Source organism: Pteronotus mesoamericanus, unplaced genomic scaffold (genome assembly GCF_021234165.1).
Source record: "Pteronotus mesoamericanus isolate MK-2021 breed Mesoamerican mustached bat unplaced genomic scaffold, CSHL_Meso_final scaffold_507, whole genome shotgun sequence".
NCBI classification, from domain to species: domain Eukaryota; kingdom Metazoa; phylum Chordata; class Mammalia; order Chiroptera; family Mormoopidae; genus Pteronotus; species Pteronotus mesoamericanus.
The window spans coordinates 567,945-581,446 of record NW_026555319.1 but is presented as its reverse complement, the minus strand read 5'-3'; the positions used below and the strand labels follow the sequence as shown (position 1 = coordinate 581,446).

The 13,502-nt window shown below is 61.6% G+C and overlaps 2 protein-coding genes across 3 annotated transcripts in view; both read left to right on the top strand.

The window, feature by feature from the left end:
- Positions 1-1,653: 1,653 nt before the first annotated feature.
- On the top strand, positions 1,654-9,140 carry PUS1 (pseudouridine synthase 1). Of its 2 annotated transcripts, none has more exons than XM_054594337.1 (6): positions 1,654-1,703; positions 2,117-2,348; positions 3,091-3,228; positions 4,446-4,548; positions 7,084-7,775; positions 8,873-9,140. In XM_054594337.1, exons 2-6 carry the CDS (start codon positions 2,127-2,129, stop codon positions 8,918-8,920), a joined length of 1,203 nt encoding a protein of 400 aa, XP_054450312.1. In that variant the 5' UTR covers positions 1,654-1,703; positions 2,117-2,126; the 3' UTR covers positions 8,921-9,140. The 2 variants fall into 2 exon arrangements, with proteins under 2 accessions (XP_054450312.1, XP_054450311.1); XM_054594336.1 differs by lacking the exon at positions 1,654-1,703 and adding an exon at positions 1,862-2,018.
- Positions 9,141-11,664: 2,524 nt separating this feature from the next.
- EP400 (E1A binding protein p400) overlaps positions 11,665-13,502 on the top strand; it is a 72,449-nt gene continuing 70,611 nt past the window's right edge. The window contains exon 1 of the mRNA XM_054594285.1: positions 11,665-11,789. The gene's annotated coding sequence lies outside the window, so the exon portion shown is untranslated. The remainder of the gene's footprint in view (positions 11,790-13,502) is intronic.

The following is a 13,502-nucleotide window of genomic DNA, read 5'->3' as shown; positions in this document are numbered from 1 at the left end:
CTGCCGGGCTGGCTTCCTCAAGAGCCGCACTTGCCTGAGAGGAGGGGCCGCGCCCGCGGAGGCTGCGGCCAGTGCCGCCCTCAGCTCCTGGAGGGGGCGCTCCTGCTGTGTTGCAATGCCATGCTCACAGCGCGCAGAAACAAGCATGGCCCTTTGCTGTTGCTTAGTTAACAAACCCTTATTATTACAGAAAAGTTGGGCGGCCAGTCCAGCTCCCACACACTCCCTCTTCCCCGTCCTTCCGTGCACCCTCCATTTACACGGCGCTTGGCTGGGGTACAGCTGTCGCGTTTGGTGAGCAACACCGACAACCGCTGCCACCCAGGGCTGCCACGCACACGCTGGGGGCTTGAGCAAATGCGTGACGCCCTGCGCCTGTCGTTATGGGTCCTACAGAGCAGTGTCAGTGCCCTGAAGAGCCCTGTGCTCGGCCTGTTCGTCCCCCTCCCCCAGCCTGCATTTTACTGTCTCCATAGTTGTACTTTTTCTAGAAGGTCGTACAGCTGAAATCCTGCAGTAGGTAGCCTTTTCAGATTGGCTTCTTTCACTAAGTAATATTCCCCATTTCTTCATGGCTTGATAGCTTTTGTTCGTCTGTTTGAGGGTTAATAACGCTGGGTAGGGTCCCACAGTCCAACCACTGGCTTTCCATGCGCCCACTGAGGGACACCGTGGTGCTTCCAAGTTTCAGCAATTACGAATGAAGCTGCTGTGACGTCCCTGTGCGGTCGCCTGGCTGTGACAAGTGGGCCCAGGAGTGCTGGCCTGCGGGTGCAGTGACCATGCAGGACAATCTCGAAGTCCTCTTTGCACATTCATAGCTGTCCCGGCCCATGAGGGCTCCCGGGCTTGGGCACCCACCCTGCCTCCAACCGCGTCCCCCTGGGTACCCGTCCCCACTGCAGGCCTCAGTCTACCCTCCGTAGATCGGAGGGTTGAAGCGGGGGCAGGCGGCGGCTCTGTGTAAGCGTGGCTGGATGCTTCCTAGTGCTGCTCGGCCCCTGGGGCTCGCCAGGTCAGGTCGCAGGAGACCTCGGCTGTCCTCACCCCCTGGAACCGGGAAGGCAGCTCTTCCTTCCCTTCCGCAGGAAGGGACGGGCGGGGCGGGGGCCGTTTGGCACGCGAGCTCTTTCCACCTGGCCTGACTTGCGAGCTAGAGGAGCCGCGTCGGCCCCTGATTTGCCGGCTCTAGACACTTCACACCTTGGCATCACACACCACGTGGCCTTTGCATCTAACCTCTTTCACGGGGCATCACATTTGTCCGTGTTGCGGCGCGGCGGGGCGGGGGGGGGGGCGGGGTCAGTGCTACTGATTCGCCTTTCACGTGGCATTTTTTTCCTTTTAACGCAGTACTCCGTGACTGATCCGTGTTGTCATTACCCGTCTCCCTAGAGACGCACGCGTTAACACGCGGAACCCGAGCAGAGCCCAGTAACTGTCGCCTTTCAGACGACTGGTTCGCTCCAAGGAGTCGTGCGCAGCCGCATTCACAGCCTCCCGGAGTCGGTGGCGGGGAAGCCCCGCCCCAGCACGCCTTAAACCACGCCCAGGTCTCCGCGGCCGCCAAGCCCCGCCCCCGCCTCGTCCCGACCCGAAAGCCCCGCCCCGGAGGACTTTTGTCCGTCCCGGCCGCCGTCCGGCCTCGCGCTGCACTTCCGCCTTCGCTCACGTGGTCCGGCTGGGGTTCAGTCTGCGGCGCCGTGAGTGGGGCCGGGTGGGGACGCGCCACTCTGGTCCCCGCGGGGCGGGGGTGGCCAGGTTTCCCCGATTTCCGAGGGGAAGCCGGCGGGCGGGGCTGGAGGACAAGGGTGGACTGGGGAGGCCAGAGGTCAGCCTGGGGTCAGCGGACGTCGGAGGCTCGCCGCGGGCGGCGCAGGGCCTCGGGGAGGTCAGGAGTCGCGCGCGCGTCCCTCACCCGGGCCGTGCATGGGGCTCGCCAGCCTGCGGGCGGCGGCCGGGGCCTTGCGGAGAGCCTGCGGGGCGTGGACGCCGCTCCTGGGACGGCGCCTCCTCGGGTAATGCCCGCGTCTGCCCCACCTGCTGTCAGGGGCGCCGAGACCCGCCGGTGCGGGGACCCCGCCGTCTCGCTCACAGCGCCCCTGTGTCTTTCCAGTTGGCCCCCCATGGCCGGGAAGGCGGAGGCCCCGGCACCCGTGGGGACCGGGCAGGAGCAGGACAGGAAGGCCCGGAGCGGCTGGCAGGGCGGAGGCAGGGCCTGGGAGGACACCGAGCAGCCGGCGAAAAAGCTCAAGAGCGGCGCGGACGGGGAGCCGCCCAAGAAGCTGCCCAAGCGCAAGATCGTGATGCTCCTGGCCTATTCCGGGAAAGGCTACCACGGCATGCAGGTGAGCGGCTCCGGGCCGGGACCGCGCTGTGGTTCCGGGTGGGCCTCGAGCGAGGCTGCCTCGGGGAAGGGCAGAAAATCTCCTCCACCGTGTCGTGCGGCCCCGACAAGCAGGACAGAGGTTCTAATCCAAGCGCTTTGGCCGGCGCGGGGGCTTGCACCTGTCTCCCCCGCTGTTGAAAGGCCCAGCCCTGCCGCCGACCAGCCTCATACCTTGGCATGTGATTGGAGCTCTCCATGCCTCAGGTTCCTCGTCTTTGGAATGGGGTGGTCGCAGCACTGGCCTTCGGGAGCAGGGAGGTGCGCTGGGCTTCCTGGGGCTGTGAGCTGAGACCCAGGGCAGTGCCCAAGCGTCAGAGGAGTCAGCTGTCGGCAGCCTTCAGACGTGTCTTGGCGACAGGCTGTGGGCAGCAGGCCCCTTTTGGAATCCTCGCTCCCCAGCCCGCCAGCTTGATTGGGGCAAGTCTCTAAGCCTGACTCGCCATGAGAAATTCACTCTAGGGACTGAGTATCTAAGTGAAGGGAAGTTTAGAAAAAGATGTTACAACTTTTACTATGAACGGTAGTAATAGTAAGTTACTTTGTGTCCTATTTTATTTTTTAAAAAGCATCTGTTGCCCTCCTGAAACCAAGTTCACGACCACTCGTCGACCGGGACAGCGTGCCTGCCCCTGCTGGGAGCAGCCCAGGCCCTTGTGGATGGCGACCAAGTGAAAAACCATGTTTTCTTCTCTTTTCCTCAGAGGAATGTCGGGTCCTCCCAATTTAAGACCATCGAAGACGACCTGGTGTCTGCCCTGGTCCGCTCGGGCTGTATCCCTGAGAACCATGGCGAGGACATGAGGAAGATGTCCTTCCAGCGGTGTGCCCGCACAGACAAGGTAGGCCCTCGCCCCCCCTCGGCGTCCCTGTTGTCAGCACCCGTGGCTACAAGTGACAGATGCGCAGATGAAACGCGTCTCAATGGAACGAAGCTGCTGCTGGTGTGGCTGAGGCGAGCAGGAGCTGTCACGCTGCGGCGGCTGGGTCTGGGCGCTCACCGCCGGCAGGGCTGCGTCCTCTCTGTCCTCTGTCACCGCTGCGGGGGGCGTGGTGGCCACGCCACCTCCTGCCGTAGGTCATCTGTCTCAGGCTCGGTGGCACGCGCAGGGCTGTGTGGCCGTGAAGACAAGCTGTGCTGCCTCACAAATTCCTACTTGCCGCAGTCGAAAGGGAAAAGGAAACAGGTGAAATTGGCTTTCATAACACCCCTGTTTCAAAGGTCACCGGGGCGTGTGTTCCACTCTGAGCATGACTGCTGACTCTGCGCAGGGTCTGCCCCACCGGCGGCCCCTCGCCCCCGAGCTGCCTCTCGTGGGCTCAGGCGCCGCAGTGGCTGTGGCCCCGCACCGTCCATGCGGAGTCATGAGATCGAGTCCCACTGCCTCACACGTCTGTTCTGGGCTCGGTCACCGGCCAGCGTGCAGCCATCACGTTCCCAGGTGTGGGCCTGGCATAGGCAAGGGCCCCGCCCAGGAGAGCGGAGGGTCGCCGGGGCTGGGTCCGGGTGCGGGCCGGCTGGACGGCAGGGCCGGAGACCGAAGGCCTCGCGGAAGCAGGAGGTGCTGCGCGCTCAGCCTGGTCCTCGGGGGCGCTGGCTGAAGTGCGCCTCCCGCCCCAGGTCAGGGGCGCCCGCCTCACGGACGGGGCTCTTTGCAGGTTGGGTCCTGGGACCTGCACATCGTCTGGTTTCAAGGGCCCACAGGTCCCCCCTTCTGCCTCACACTTGTGTCACCTGGGTGGCAGTTTTATTTTCCCAAGTTGCTGAAAGTCACATCTGAGGTGGGACTTGACCTCCCATCTGCATGATCACACGGTTGTTCCCTAGTGTGTGTTTTGCTGGGCGTGTGAGTGGCCATGCTGTATGTTAGGCTGCGCTCGTGCCCTCGGTCCATAGAGCGTTGTCCTTGGACCTGGTTATTCCCTTCAGATGCATTTCTAACAGCGGAACTGCTCCGGGGAGAAGGTGTGAGCTCTGTGCACTCCTTCTGTGCAAAAGGCCTCGTGGCACTGGACATGCAGGCCTCAGTGGGCCCCCCACCCTGTGCTTCCTTTGCAGGGTGTTTCCGCAGCTGGGCAGGTGGTGTCCCTGAAGGTGTGGCTGATTGACGACATTTTAGAAAAGATCAACAGCCACCTTCCGGCTCACATCCGGATACTGGGTAAGACCTGGAGCAGGGGCTGCAGGGCCTCGGACTCCTTCTCTCACCGGGCGTCTCGGGGGTGGGGCTCGGGCGGGGGGCCGGGTGCCTAGCAGCGGGCTGGGGGCCGAGAGCGGTCTCCCGCCTCCCTCCGAGCGGGCGGACCGGGAACGTCCCGAGGCCGGAGCACCTTGGGGCCACACGTGCCAGGTCACTCCCCGGTTTGGCCAAAGCCATGCCCCGTTCCAGACTGGATGTGAGAGTCCAGCTTTGGTGACGTTAAAACACGGGCAGTTATTTCCTCTTCCAACAGGCCTGGGGAATAGGACTTCTTTGGTCTCGTTGTAAAAAAAAAATCTAGCTGGCTTTCTGCCTTTTTAATGTGACATTTACGTTTAGTGTGGTATTGGCATGGCTGCCATCTGTCTCTCTTTGTCCCATCTGTTCTTTGTCCCCCTTTTTCTGCTTAAATTAATTGATTTTTTGTAGTTCGATTTATTAGCAACCTGGTTGCCTTGTTAGCTGTAACTTGCTGTGGATTTTCAGTGATTACTTTGGGATATAAAGCAAGGGTTGGCAAACTTGTAGAGGGCCAGGTAGTAAAATATTTTGGGCTTTGTGGCCACTTAGCTTATGGTGTCTATTGTATATTACTCTATTTCTTTTTAACCCCCAATTTCAGTCCCAGCTCACGGACTGAACAAAAATGGCTGTGGTTTGGCCACTGTTTGCCAGTCCCTGGTTCAAGCACCCACCTCTACTTTACCACCATCTTCAAGCAAAATGATACCACTTTGTGTAGAGTCTAAAAACTACAATGGTATAGCCGCACCTCTGCCCTCAGTGTGGTGCTGTTGTGGACCAGTGTTTTATATTTGTGTGTTACAGACTCCACGCTACATTGTTACTATTTTTTTTAAGCAGCCACTTAAAATTTTTAAAGGTGCTTTTTAAAGTTTAAGTAGAATTCCCATAAGATAAGCCACATGTGAAGTGCACAGGTTAGGAGCCGGTGCGCGCGCCCACCGGCGAGGCCACCCCGGCTGAGCGAGCAAACCTCTGTCGCCTTTTCTCACCCGCTGCCCCTATCTGCTTTTCGCACGAGGTTAGTTTGTATTTTTACAGTTTTATATAAACAGAATCATATAGTAGGTCCTCCTTTTTGTCTGGCTGCTTCTGGGAAGCTGCTGTGAACATTTGGGTGTAGGTTGTAAGATTCCTAATGCAAAGTCAGTAACCCTGCTTCTTGGCTACTTTGCTCACTGTTGATATCTAGTATAATGCAGTGTTTTTGTCCCGCGGTCTTTTTCTGCCCCATGGGGATGTTCTCTGAGAGTCAATCCTGTTAAGTCCCATCGGATGCCTCTCTCCTTTCATTTCCACGGCAGATACTTTGGTGTCCTCCACAGATAACTCCCCTGTTTGGCTAAAACCATGCCCGTCCCACATGCAAATGTTTCAGGAGCGACCACCACTTCTGGGGCAGCACAGGCAGCCATCCGCCCGTGAGTGGCTGGGTGACGTGGCTGCCAGCACGTCCAGCCTTTGCCGAGTGGCTGGGTTGCGTGCCGCAAAGTTTGCATGCACACAGCACACTTACGATGCTCAGAGTAGATGGGATGTAATTTTTAACACAGGACAAAAATAACACTAAAATTACCCCTAAATCCAACATGACACTGGAGACACTAGAACAGGGAGCACAGGGCAGCCACTGCCAGGGTCGCGCTGCCTTGAGGGTGGGCGGGGGCGTGCCTCCAGCAGGTGGGCCACGGCAGAGGGGCGCGGGTCCCCGCCCGCCCCCGGGGAACCGGAGGGTCAGGGCCCTGCTGCTGTGAGGCTCAGCCCGCATCACCCAGAGCACCTCTGTCCGCAGCCCTGACTGCATGTCCCTGCGTGGGAAACCCGCGTGACAGTGTCCAGGGACAGTGCTTCCTGGTCCCCAGCTCCTGGAAATGGCCCCCACTGACCCTCGTGGCTGTTCTTCCAGGAGGTTTCTACGCCGTGGCAGCCACGTGCTCACGTTTCTGTGTGTCTCACAGACGGACCCCCTGCGCGGCCACTTCATGTCCCGTCTTCTGTTTTTCACTAATAGTCAGACCCGTGTGGAGCCCCCGCTGGGCCCTCGTGTGCGAAGGGCCCTGGGCGCCTCCGGGGGCCGCGCCTCAGACCTGCACCCTGGCCTTCAAGGGCTGCCTCTCTGGTCATGCTGTGAATGTTCTGGGCTTTTTAGGCTGTTCTGCCTTTTTTGCTTTTTTTCCTTTGCTGTTCCACACAGTGCTGCCTCCGCGGCCCCACCTGCAGAGTGAGTGCTCCTGTGGGCTCCAGCGGGGGTCACGCTGCTGTCCGCGCTGCGGGCGGTCCCCCCAGCAGAGCCCTGGCCCTCGGGCAGGGTCGGCACAGGGCGAGCCTGGCCCCTCGCCAGCCGTGGGTCTGGTAGACACAGGTTGCATCCCCTCAGGTGTGGAGTGTGGGGCGCGCTGCCAGGACCTGTCCCCGCGTGGGCCGAGGCACCAGGCCCCGGGCGCGCCTGAAGCCTTTGTCCTCGTCCCCCAGGACTGAAGCGTGTCACGGGAGGCTTTAACTCCAAGAACAGGTGCGACGCCAGGACCTACGTCTACATGCTGCCCACGTTTGCCTTCGCACACAAGGACCACGACGTGCAGGACGAGATGTACCGGCTCAGCCCCGAGACGCTGCAGCAGGTGAACCGGTTGCTGGCCTGCTACAGGGGCACCCACAACTTCCACAACTTCACCTCGCAGAAGGGGCCCCGGGAGCCCAGTGCCCAGCGCTACGTCCTGGACATGTTCTGCGAGGAGCCCTTCGAGCGGGACGGCATGGAGTTCGCGGTCATCAAGGTGAAGGGGCAGAGTTTCATGACACACCAGATCCGGAAGATGGTGGGCCTGGTGGTGGCCATCGTCAAGGGCTACGCACCCGAGGACGCGCTGGAGCGCAGCTGGGGCGAGGCCAAGATGGATGTGCCCAAGGCGCCAGGACTCGGCCTCGTCCTGGAGCGCGTGCACTTCGAGACGTACAACCGGCGCTTCGGCCGCGACGGGCTGCACGAGCCGCTGGACTGGGCGCGGGAGGCGGCAGCGGCCGCGGCCTTCAAGGAGCAGCACATCTACCCCACGATCATCAGCACCGAGCGCCAGGAGAGGTCCATGGCCCAGTGGCTGAGCACCCTGCCCGCGCACGACTTCAGCGCCACTGCCCATGCGGCATCCAGCCCCTGTGCCAAGGTGGGGCTGGGGGCTGCGGCCACGGGACCCCTCCCAGGAGCTGGGCTCATTCTCGTCCCTGTCTGTTGCCTGTGGCTGAGCTGCTGACCCGCTCTGTGCTGGTGTCACGGCGCGCATCCCGCACACGAGCAAGCCGAGGCACAGAGAGGCGCCCTGCTCCCCCAGGTCACACAGCAGGGGAGGAGCAGGCTGGGGTGGCAGGCTCAGTGCCTGGTGACCCCACTGCCTAGTGCTCAGTCCACACTTACTGCCCCAGGGCGGGGGCCCCCCTCTGCGGCGTTTCCACGTGTGATGTGGAGGTGACGGTAGGACGTCCTTGGGCCGACAGTGCCGGTCAGTTAGCGCTGTCACTGGTGCTGGCGCGGTGGGTGCTTGGAGGGTGACACGCCAACCTGGCACTCGGGATACCTTCCCGTGGTCGAGGTGTCAGGGTAGACTCTGTCGTCCTCCACACCCGGAGCTGTAGCCCCTGCCCGTGCAGGTAGGTGCGCCGGCGGAGCAGGCAGGCGAGCTGATGGACGTCGGCCGAGGCCGGGGCGCCCACGGGAACCGCAGGAGAGCGTGGCAGACAGGCGCTCCTGCTCGCCCGCAGGGGTGACTGCCAGCGGCGGCCATGTTGGAGCGCTTACGTTTCTCCAGGAGAAACTGGTGTTCCAGACTCCGACACGAACTCCCCACTCGTTGAGTGTTGGTGGTTACTCGTTTCTCTTGGCGCCGCCGCGAGGCCAGGTGGAGCCTGCGCCTGCTGCGCGGGTCTCACTGACAGGCCACAGGCCACTTGCTGCCTTCACACTGCTGAGGGGCCTGCGCCGTCCAGTTTGGGGGAGCCCAGCTGTGTGTGCCCTGAGGTCACAGCATCCTCTGGGGATTTGGAGGAGCCCTGTGAAGAGCCCCCCCTTGCCCCAGCTCCTGCTGTTCAGGTTCTTGAGTCAGTTGTGAGGAAGACGAGGCAGGCAGAGCACCAATGCCGGCGTCGCTCCCGAAGGGGCAGGTTGGAGGGCGGCTCGGGGGCCGTGGACAGCCCCCCTTCACAAGGGGGGCGCCCACGCCCGCACAGCCCACCCCCTCACAGCCGTCTCTCTGCTCTGGCTCTGCAGGTCCCCAGCCCCCAGGAAGGCAGTGAAGGGGACGGAGACAGCGACTGAGGCGGGACCCCCGTGGAGATGCCTGTGCAGGAGCTGCTGCCGGCCACACCGCTCGCCGAGAGGGGGGCCAAGGTGTGGCCTTGAAACCTCAGGACCTTGAGACCCACGTCGTGCCATGGGTGTTGCAGCCCAGCATGAACTCTTTACACATATTCGTGGTGTGAAGACACTATTTTTTTTAAAGAGATGATTTTCTTATTAAATGAATACAGACTTTGCTTAGTCGCTCCGTCTGCCTGTCCCGGGTCTTTGTCCTTTCCCCGAGAGCTGAAAGGAGCACCGTGTGTGCGGTGTTGGGGCAGGTGACCCAGGGGGTGTGGATGGGACGCCTCCCCGCGGCTCGGGGGTTGGGCCCAGCGCGCCGTGTGTGGCCGGGGCTCTTCCCAGCCCTTGTCTCCAGGCCCTCGGGGCGGCGCAGACAAGGGCGGGGCCGCGGGGCCAGCACAGTGGTCCCCGGGCTGGAGGGGGCCATCTCTGCCCAGCTGGCTCTTCAGCTCCTGGCCTTCATCCTGGCCCCACCCACCCGCTGCGGCCCATGGCCCAGGCAGGAGGGGATACACCGTTGAGTGTGTCCCTTAGTGAGCTCTCCCGGGAGACCCGCCGGCAGCTTCCTTCCCTCGCTGGCCAGGGGCATCATCATGTCGAGCTGCAGGGGAGGCTGGAAAATGCTTTTTATGAAGCGGTGCCCAGTGCCGACCCAGAACAAAGTGACCTGTTAGCAAAGAGGGGATTGGGTGGGTGGGTCATCGGCAAGTCTGTTGAAGAAGCTACGAGAGGATTTCAGGTGGGGAGATGGTGTGTGCACAGGTATATGTGTGCATGCACGCATGTGATGTGGGCATACCCATGTGTGTACACATGTAAAGCGTGCACAGGTACAGAGGATGCACGTGATGGTGCATGCATGTGATACAGCATGTGCACATCTGCGTGTGTGCACACAAGCACAGTGGGGCTGGGGAGATACCTTCGAAAGACTTCCCCAGCTTGTGCATTCTCCCTATTTCAAATCACGTCCTCTCTCCGCACTGGTGCCCCCCCCCCCCGTCCCCCCGCCTTCTCCGCAGGTGGACCGTGATTCCCCTTCAGGAGCAAATAGAAGCCATGGCGTGGAACTCCAGGCATCCCGAATCCTGCTCCACGCCTGCGCACTCTCCTCTCCTGCTGCCTGATGTTGCAGCAGAAGCCCCCTCCTGTCTGACGCCAACGCCCTCAGTGCCCCCCGCCACTCCCCCCTCCCCTTTTTCCTTAACCTTCAACGCCTCCACTGCGGCGTCAGCCCTCACAGACGTGAAATCACTCCCTTTCGTTGTCCAAGAATTTCATCCCCTTCCTACTGCCCCTTTGTCTCCCTTTCATAGCAAGTTTTCTTCTAAAATTTTTCAGCATGTTTAGTATCAGGGCATTTGTACCTGGATTTTGCTGAGGAGTTGATTGCTTTAGCCTGCATTTCTTTCTTTTTTAATAAATGGTAGACCCCATCCTCTCTTCCCAATCCTCAGAAATGTAGCCACTCATCTTTCCAACTCTAGATTTGCCCATTCTGTACATTAGAATCATACGATATGTAGCCTCTCTGGCTTCTTTCACAGAGCATGTTTCAGAGTTTGTCTATGTTCAGCATGTTGACATTTCACCCCCTTTTCTTGGCTAAATATATGGATATGCCACATTTCCTTAATTCATCAGTTGATGGATATTGGGGTTACTTCCATTTCTTGTCCATTATGAATAATGCTGCTAAGATTGTTGTGTTCATGTTTTTAATTCTCTTGGGTATACACTTAGGAGTGGAATTCCTGTTAACTCTAACATTGTGAGGAACTGCCCAACAGCGTCATCTCCCACACCCCCCAGCAGTGTGGGAGGGCCCGGCTTCTCCACATGTCCTTGCCCACACTTGTTATTGTCTGACCTTTTGATTCTAGCCAACCCAGTGGATGACGTGGTATCTCATTGTGGTTCTGTTTGCATTTCCCTGGATCCTGAGGATGTTGAACATCTTTTCATGTCCTTATTAGACATTTTTAAAGAGGCATCTCTGCAAGTTCTTTGCCCGTTAAAAATAATTTGTCTATTTTACTGAGTTGTAAATTCTTCATTCTGGATACAAGTGCCTTATCCGGTACATGATTTGCAAATACTTTCTCCTTCTGTGGGTTGTCGTTTCTCAATGGTGTTGAGTGGAAGCACACAAGTTTTTAATTTTGATGATGTTCAATGTATCCATTTCTTGTTACTTACGCTCTTGGTGTAACTTCTAAGGAACCGAGGTGGTGAGGCTTGACCTCTGCGTTTCCTAGTTTCAGCACGTGCACGCGGGCCTGCGATCCGGTCGAGCTCACTTGTGCAAGCGGAGCGAGGTCGAGGTCTCTCTCGCATCCCTCTTTCGCAGGTGGGCGCCCCCTTTCTCACCACCAGTTGTTGCGAAGCCCAGTGGCTTTGAGCGGTGACTCCCTTACTCCGTCCCCCTTCCTCCTCCTGCCTCGGGATGCTCACCCCACCGACCGCACACCCTCGGCGGAGCGCGCTGTCTCCCTCCGATCTCGACTGGACTGCTGGGCTCTGCCCCGCCCGCCCGGCGCCCCGGTCCGCCGCCGGCCCGTCGGTCCGCGTCCTCGCGGGGCCTCTCTAGCGCGCCCGGCCGTCTCGGCACCGCCCACTCGCTGACGTCACGCCGGCCGCCACCGCGCAGCTGCGGCGCGGGCGCGCGTCCCTTCCGGCTCGCCGTAGCAGGCGCGCCGCCGCTTTTTCCGCCCGCGGTCCCGGACGCGCCGAGCCGAGCGGAGCGGCGCCGCCTCCGCCTCAGCCGCCGGCTCCCGGCTCCCGACCACAGCCCGCCGTGGCGGGAGCGCGACCCAGGCCCCGGGTAGGTGGCGGCGCGGGGCGCGGGCGGGGGTCTTCCGGAGGGCCTGCGCTGGGGCCCAGCGCCGAGGGGCCCGCCGCGGCCGCCTTCCCCGGGCGTCGCGCCGAGAGCAGGCCGCGGCCGGCGCGTCTGTGGGCGGGCCTGTGCGCGGGCCCGGCTCGGGGTGGCGGGCGGGGGCGTGCGACCCGCGGTCTCCGTGGAGCCCCTCGGGGCGTGCGTCGCGGTGACGGGTGGGCGCGGCGCGGCGACGCGGCCGCCGGGCCGGGAGCGCGGGCCGGGCCGGGCCGTGCGGTCCGCGGGGTGCTTTGCGGAGCCTTCGCGCGGCGAGACTGAAGTCAGCTGCCTGTCCGGCGCTTTATTTCGATCCGGCTCTCGGGTTCCGGCGCCCGAGCGCTTCAGCCGGGCGGCGGGAGGCCGCCGGCGCGGGCGCTTCGCGCGGGGCGGCCCGCCGCCTCCGGCGCGGAAACAGGTGCAGAGAGCTTTGACACCTGTCAACGCGGGACACCTGCGGCGCGGCCCCGGCCCCCGCCCCGCCCCCGCTCCCCGCTCCCCGCTCCCCGCCAGCGGCCGAGCCTTCCGCCCGGCTCTGCCCGGCGGTGCCCTGGTCGGTCGCGGAAACAGCCCCGCGGGCCGCGAAGCCTGCCGACCCTGGCGAGAGAGCGGAGCTCGGCTCTCCACGGCACTTTCTGCGGAGGTGTTAGGGGCGCAGACGAAACGGCCTTGGCAACCTTCGGGGGGAACCCACGCAATAAACGTGCTCTCTGAACGGTTGGACAAAACCGAAACCTATGTTTCAAAGCTCTAGAGAAAAAATAAAAGAAAAAGTAAGGTGGCCTTGGTCGGGGCACAGTCAGGAAGCCGCCAGCGAGCGCGCCGATAAGGGGAACCCACAAATCGGTGTTTCTCCGTCTCAAAGCAATAAAAAGTGAAGTGAATGGAATTATTTAAAAACACCTGGAAGTCATTCTCTACCCCCAAAGACCAGCACAGTGAATTTCCTTGTGGCCACTTGTATCCAGGCAAATTTTTGGTAGTAATTGCAGTCGTGCCACGTAATTTTACAGGCTTCTAAAAAGCTGTCGCCGGCAAGGTCGTGTGCTGTTGAACCTGCACAGCAGCGACCCCAGCCTTGTCGGCACCAGGGACCGGTTTGTGGGAGACGAGGGGGTCTGGGGGGTGACAGGAGGCGGGGCTCATTTGCCGGGGACCCCCGCGGTCCGACAGCGGCTGTTAGTTGGGCCGGGACCATTGGTTACTCAGCCTCCAGCGCCGGGCCCGCCCTTGCGCGCCCTCCCCAAACCTTCAGTCCAGTTTCTCCCCGAGGACTCCTCCGCGTGCAGACGCTGCAGCTCCCGTCCTGGGTCGCAGCTCCCTTTCGCTCCGGAGCCGGAAAGGCTCGTGTGCCCCTGTCGCGGGCCGCTCTGTCCCATCTCTCGGGAGCAACGTCAGGGAGCTCCGGTCCCGCCTCGCCTCCGGAGCGGACACGCTGGCTCTGCCCGGAGCTCCGGGTCCCTACACTCCGTGGGCCTGACTCCCCCTGAGCTCTCCTTTCCGAGGTGCCCTCCCCAGAGACTGCCCGAAGCCCCCAGCACCCGCCCTCCTGCTCGCCAGCTTCTCCCCTCCTGCGGCCACAGCCCCGTCGCCCTCCCCGTCTGGCACGAGCGGCTTTGCTTCCTGCGTGGCTGCTCGCCCTTCTTGGGGCAAAACTGCGCCTCA